Genomic DNA, 7,062 nt, shown 5'->3' on the forward strand with positions numbered 1-7,062 from the left:
AAATGTTTGAATTCTACTTATTAGCATAACTAAATTATGTAATATTTTTAAAATGGAGATTATATAGGAAGTATGTAATCCAGTTCCTTCCCCCCTTTCAACTATGGATCCAAAAAAGGTTGGAGCCATTGGAATCTCCAGGTACCTCATGATAAGATTTAAAAACCCTTCAATTTCCAGTTTCAACATGAAGATTAAAAATATAAATTTGAAAAATAAAGTCCATAATGAAGTAATCAGTTACTTTTTTTAATGATTAAGATTACTGAATTGTTTCTAAACTGCATGATACAGGATTTGAGATACAGTGAAATACAAAGTAAGAACACAGATTAATTCAGTGCTTAACAAAATAAGTCATACCTTTAACTTGGTGGCTTCAGTTTGAAATCTAGCAAATGGAAGGATAGTTATGCTCATTCATGATGCTAACTCGTGGTGATGTGAGTCTGCCCTGTGGAATGTACAGTTCTGAGTACCAGTCAGGTCAGATTTGGGTTGTTTCCAATATTCCCAGACTCGGTAAACGGTATCAATAGCTCACTCAGTTTCCCAAGCCAGAAGTGGAAGAGTCGCTTGACTCCTAGATCTGCCTCATTCCAACATCTAGTCGGTTTTCAAGCCCATCATTTCTGTCTCCTGAGAAGCTAACAGATCTGATTCATACTTTCTTATTTTAGAATTTCATCACCTTTGGCCTGGTCTGTTGCCATAACTTTTTAACTAATATTTCTGCCCTGACTTAACTGCTTTTAATGAATCCCCCAAGTTGCCACTAAAATATTATTTCTTACATACAAATCTGGTTATGTTTTTGTCTTTAGGGTAAAATCTAAACTCCTTAACATATGCAAAGATATGCAAATTCTTAGTGACTTAGACTCAAAACTTTTCTAGCTTTACCTTCTACAAACTATTGAAAGAAGGAATGTTAGTTATGGAAAGTTGTATTTGTTAGAATCTTTTTTGTATGAAACTGTTCGCTTGAAAAATTAAAGGTCATTTATGTCAGCTTCTGTGTGATGATTAACCTACAGATTATGCTTTTACAGATCTAGTCCTAATTATTAAAACCAGTTAAAAAAGGCTGTACAGACTCTGAGAATTAAAATCATAAAGTCATTACCTCTTCTAAAAAAATTTTTTAACACCAGTAAATAAAGTGACTAATAAATTAACTTTGAAACACAATGCACTCTTAATTACCCTTGTCAGTCAAAAGAAACTTACAAGTTTAACAAATTTGATTTGGAGAGGTTCATAAAGTATATGAAACCATTATATGACTGCATACACAAGGGATCTAAAATGGTTTTTACTGCTTAATAGATGTGTTTAAGTTTCTGAAATTTTTAGAAGTTAGCATCCACCCAGGGTGCAGACTACTATTCTTTGCTTGAAGGCTAAGGGATTGATTATTGCAGATCAGTTTAACTTCTTAAACCTTGTGTTGTTCACAGAAAATCCCGTATCCACCCTGGAGTCACCTATGAAAGCTGTTTCTATCTCAAAAGAGACAACTCAAGTGGCACAAAGTGCAATCCAGGTACTGACATGAAACGCTGTGTGGGGACAGTCGTCCAAACTGAGTGGAAATGGAAGTGCACGTTTTACTCATCAAAAAGTAATTTGGGTCATATTTCAGCTTGGAAAGTGCTTTAATGTGCTTTTCAAACTGTGCTATTCTGAGTCTATTTACACAATTAAAATACTGTTATTGAATTTTCTAGAAGCTAGAAATTAAAATAAATAGAATTTTTTACTCCACAAATTGGAAAAGATTTTTGTTTTAAGAATAATAGCCATCGTTGATGAGGATAGGGGGAAATGGATGTTCTCGTCCACGCACACTTTTTATGTAAATGAGCACAGTGTTGGGGAACACAATTTGGAAATGAGATGGAATGTTATCCAGAATATGTGTCACCCAACCCAGTGCGGGGTTAGTGATATTCCAGTATAGAATCTTAACTCCGAAAGAAGCTTAAGCTCAAAAAGACTAGATCCAGCCTCACATATTCTTGAAGCATCCTTTTGTTCTTAGGATTTGGTAGAACTGCAGCTGACCACTTTAAAAGAATTAGAACCCACCAATTCATCTCACTAAAGTTTTTACAAATGTGTTTTAGGTTCCTGAGTCCTTTGAGCATCTGCCACCTCTCCCAGAACCACCACCACTGCTACCTGAACTGGTAGACAAAATCCGGGACACACTTCCTCCCCAGAAGCCTGAGCTTAAAGTGAAACGGGTGCTGAGACCCAAGGGCATCGCCCTGACTTGGAACATCACCAAAATCAATCCCAAGTGTGCACCCGTGGAAAGCTACCACCTCTTCCTGTGCCATGAGAACCCCAATAATAAGTTGGTTTGGAAGAAAATTGGAGAAATTAAAGCTTTACCACTCCCAATGGCCTGTACTTTATCTCAGTTTTTAGCTTCCAACAAATATTATTTCACTGTCCAATCGAAAGATATTTTTGGGCGATATGGACCATTTTGTGATATAAAATCTATCCCTGGGTTTTCTGAAGTTCTCAGTTAAAAGAAAAATCTTCATTAATTATATACTGTACTACATTGGTTTTTTTTTTTTTTTCATATTTAAGTTGTTTATTTACAATATGCCATCTTGAAGGGCCAGTAAGATTGTGAGCCCTTTGTAGAGGGACAGTCCTCTTCCCTATGTTGTAGTGGCCTCCAGTTTTATGAATTTCTGATTTGCATTCAGTAAGTACTTCCAATGGATATGTTCTAGAACATCCACTATCGTCAATCCATGTCTCTAAGCTGTGCTGTGTATGATACCTTTGGTGACTATGAACTGCTGCTATCAGAAGCCCGAAGATACGAGCAGCCACCATTTACTCTGTAGACAATCAGCTTTAGGTCGCCTTCCTGTGGTCAGTATAGGTACAAGAAAAATCAGTTCTTTACTGAGGCCAGGTAATCCCTGGGGTGCATCTCCACCAAGATTTTATGAAAATGAAAATAAATGTCTTCCCATTCTGTTCAAATTCTAAGGGCTATTAATTTGTGCCCTCACCACCACCTCCTTTTTTTTTTTTTAACGTCTATTTAGGGAAATAGTCTGGAGGTATTCCCTAAATCTGTATACATATGTATAATAAAATTAGTTACTCATTGTGTGCTGTGTACACAAAATATACAATATCTTTTATAAAAGCATCCAACCCACTATTTCAGTTGAAGAAAATGGAATTGTCTGCCTTAGATTTAAGGCTTTAATTGGCTGATTCCCTAATGCTACACTTTGCTCATTTCCTGGCTGCCATCATTACACTAGGGGTCTCCGATAGACGTGTCCTGTGCACTTCTCTGTCTGAGGGGCCACTTCGCTGAAGCTGTGGCTGGCACAGGAAACCCAAGAAACTTGATGAGTGAACAGACTTGGTAAGTCAGGATCCAGTGGGACAAACTCTATGGGATGTTGAGAAAACGGGAAGATAACCATTAGTGTGAAAGAGTCTGTTAAAAAGAGGCATTCTTTTCTGTTACATAGTGAAAGTTCAAGCCTCCAAGGCACTGAGATTTTTTAAATGAACAGAGAATGGTTTTCTTTGGCATTTGTGGATGCCTTCACCTCTTCAGCCATGAATAAAGCTGTTATTTTTCAGTCTCCTGTGTCTTTCCCTTCCAAAACATTACGACCGAAAGAGCCAGCCAGATTCTGGGCTGAAATGAATGGGATGAGCTGCCCTCTGCAGCCCCATTTCGGGCTCACCAATGGAGTGCATCCTGTGGCCTGGGACGCGGGCTCCCTTTCAGGGAGGATTGTACCTCAGGTTGATGTAAGCTAGACAGTCACTCGCTAAGGGAAGCCCACAGACCATAAACAAGATTTTGGTGTGTGTCTCCAAAGTGAAACCGCATCCCCAACCGGTGAATCGGCAATGTCGATCAGCACGCAAGTCTTAAAAGTTTTCACAGTAATAGGAAAAGGGAGGAAGGCGTGACAACAGGCATCTTAGAAGCATTAATGTTTCTCCCCTTTTGGAGGGCAGGAGCAAGATTCTCCACTGTTATCAGTGACACCAAAGAGATCCAGTACATAGTTCAAAGAGCAGACCCCACCGGTGCCATGAAACACTTCACATACTTTTGTTGGGAAACTTTTATGCCTCTTTTAAGAGACAGGACCAAAGTCTGATAAGCTAAAATTGAATATATTGACAAAAGGCTATTAGGTAGCTCTTGGAATCACCATGGAGCTGAGAGACTCAGGCTTGGGGAAAAGGGGAAAAAAAGGTGGTGACAAATTAAGTTTCAAACCTGAGTTTATGCAATTCACATTCTACAACGTAATGAATGATATGTTAAGTTTACCCATTTTAAAGATGGGAAAACTGGTCAGAGTTTAGACAGCTTGCCCAAGGCACAGAGACCCGGCCCATTCAAACCCAGTGCTCTGGTCCTAGGTTCCTGCTGCATACGCCACACTGTGCTGCCTCGTGGGGACCAGATGGGTGGAACAGGAAGAATTCACCACTGTTCCTGCCGCCTTGTGGCTCCAGAATCAAAACCTCAGACACACATCTGATTGGCTTATCTTAGGGCAGGTGTCGAAGCTGCAGGTGAACAAGAAAGCAAACCTCTGCCATTTTTGGTCAATGAGCAGTACACTATAACGCCCTTGACACTCATAAGGCAGGCGTGGTGGTTTTGTATTGTGTCCGTGTCACTAACCTGGAACTACCTCTCCCAGGATGTCCTCTAGCCGTTTGAAGGTTAGCGTTGGTTATGAGACACTGCATAAGATTCCAAGGCAGAAGTGAAACAGCAGTCAATTTCAGAACGTTTTACGTTCTGAAAGTAGATACAGGGCATCAGTGTGGCGGTTTATGCCTGCTTGCTGAGCTGCTGGCTCATGGACCTGCAGCTTCAGCCAGAGATGCCTTTGGCCTGTCCAAGTACAAGGCCCATACGTGTGCTGCTTTGTGCTTTTCCCACAGACCCATGATTCCCGTGGTTTCAAGGGTGGAGGTGGTGACACACACAAGCTCTTCTCGTTTGTACTTGCTCTCATCCACATCCATCCTTGACTGCCACCTCGTTGATGTCTAGACTCCAGGCTCAGTACTGGATCCAGAGGAAACAGTTTGCATAGCCTTCTCCACTAGCTCTCCCACACCAGGCCACGTCTAGCCCTATGATAAATTCCTTTTTCTATAACTTCGATGGCTCCCTCCCTAAGATTGTGGGGAGTCCTCAGGCAGAGGAAGCATGTCCTTGCTCTGGGGGCTTGAGTAGGGCACACTAGTTTGTCCAACAGTCCTGGAAAGTGACACATCTCATATGTTGCTCTCACAGAGTATGAACTTGGGTCTGAAAGCCAGTTCCAACACATTTCATTTGTCTGCTCCTCCTTTTCCTCCATGTACAAAGCGAAGGCAGTGCTGACTCCTACATTTCGTAATAGGCTCCTTCCCTACCTCCCTCCTCTCTCCCTCAATCTTTCCTTACTTAACCAATTCTGTTGCATGAGACCAAGAACCCTAATTGATACAAGGCCATTGTAAGGAATTTAATGAGACGATATAAAATACCAAAGACAAAGCAAGTTCTTATTAGTAAATGATAGAAAGCAAAGAATGAAATAAAACCTTTGCTAGGGGACAAGGGAATTAGAAATACCACATGCCCCGGGTAACTGCTAATTTACTGGAGCAAGAGGGTCCCAGCCCTTGTCTCAGCAAGAGACAGCATGTCACTCAGAGGTGGCCATGGAGGTAGAAGAAAATCCTTTTAAAAATTACATGTGAACACATTCTCAGTATGAAGAAAGAGGCAGGGCTTGAAGAGAAAGATGCAGCCACAAGACAAGGAAATGGGAGCCACCAGAAGCTGGACGAGGTTAAGAAAGGATTCTCCCCTAGAGACTTCAGAGGGAACGCACCCCTGCTTATGCCAAAGCGACTTATTTTGGGGCGGCACATTCTGATCCCCATCACCATGGATAAATTTTAAAAAATCAAGTAACTGATATTGAACTTCTGGCCTCTAGAACTGAGAGAAAATGCATTTCTGCTGTTTTAAACCACCAAGTCTGTGGTCGTTTGTTATAGCAGCTCTAAGGAAACTAATACAGTCACTCTTCACTGGAGACCACGATTTGTTCATAACAGCCCTCACCCAGTATGCCACGGAGGTGGGTCCTCCTGGGTGCTCCTAGACACTTGCAGTGGCTGGGAGGTGGCTGTTTCCCACCAATTAGGAAGACACAAAGCCCCCACCCCCAGTCTTCTCTAGGGATCTTCCCTCAGGGAGATGTATCCAACATCATGAAATGAGATTGAGACCTTATCTTGAACTGGCCGTTGGCAACTGAAGTAGCAAAGACTTGGAGATAGCCTAACACTTTCACCCATTACCCGTTACACAAATCCAGAGCAGGAGTAAAAGAATTAAACAAACAAACAAACAAACAAAAAACCTCTATAATGCAGAAATCTAATGCTGCAATCAGTTCCTACCTTTCAGCTTCATGAGATTGTGGGATGGGAAAGGTACAGTTACTTGATTTTTTTAATTTATCCATGGTGATGGGGATCAGAACGTGCCGCCCCAAAATAAGTCACTTTGGCATAAGGATTATGTTGAGCTAAAGGTAGAAACAAAGCATAGGAAGAGTTCTCTGCCTAAAATCAGGGCATAAAGTTCCCTTTGTAAAGGTGGCATAAATTTCCATTTGTAGTAAATGATAGAAAAGCAGAGAATGAAATAAAACCTTCTAGTACCTAGAAGACCAGAGATGGCCCCGAGAGAGTCTGCATAACAAACCTTACTAAACAACCCTTATTTACTATGCATTTCCTAGTTCCCTTCCCACGGTGCACCCCAACATGGAGCCCAAATCCCTTCCTTTTGTCTTGTCACTTCTCCATAATTTATTTATCTCCCTTTGTTAAAGCTCTCAAGTCTAACCCTTTCTTTGGGGTTTCACTGATTTTCTCCGAAGCCTCTGTGCACGTAAAAATATTAAATGTTGTATTCCTTCTCACCTGTTACTCTGTCTTTCGTCAAATTCCCAGAACCTAAGAGGG

At 41.1% G+C, this 7,062-nt stretch overlaps 1 protein-coding gene across 2 annotated transcripts in view; it reads left to right on the forward strand.

Moving 5' to 3' along the window:
* Positions 1-2,543, forward strand: part of ATF7IP2 (activating transcription factor 7 interacting protein 2) — a 26,381-nt gene extending 23,838 nt beyond the window's left edge. The window contains exons 9-10 of one of the 2 annotated variants that reach the window (XR_002779874.1): positions 1,461-1,546; positions 2,130-2,230. Coding sequence is in view for 1 of the 2 variants with exons in the window: in XM_011358358.1 (XP_011356660.1) it covers positions 1,461-1,546; positions 2,130-2,543 (500 nt within the window). In the remaining variant the exon portion in view is untranslated. Of the gene's footprint in view, positions 1-1,460; positions 1,547-2,129 lie in introns of both variants that reach the window. The other variant, XM_011358358.1, reaches the window with a different exon arrangement.
* Positions 2,544-7,062: the final 4,519 nt, after the last annotated feature.

This window comes from Pteropus vampyrus, unplaced genomic scaffold (assembly GCF_000151845.1).
Source record: "Pteropus vampyrus isolate Shadow unplaced genomic scaffold, Pvam_2.0 Scaffold40, whole genome shotgun sequence".
In the NCBI taxonomy this organism is placed as follows: domain Eukaryota; kingdom Metazoa; phylum Chordata; class Mammalia; order Chiroptera; family Pteropodidae; genus Pteropus; species Pteropus vampyrus.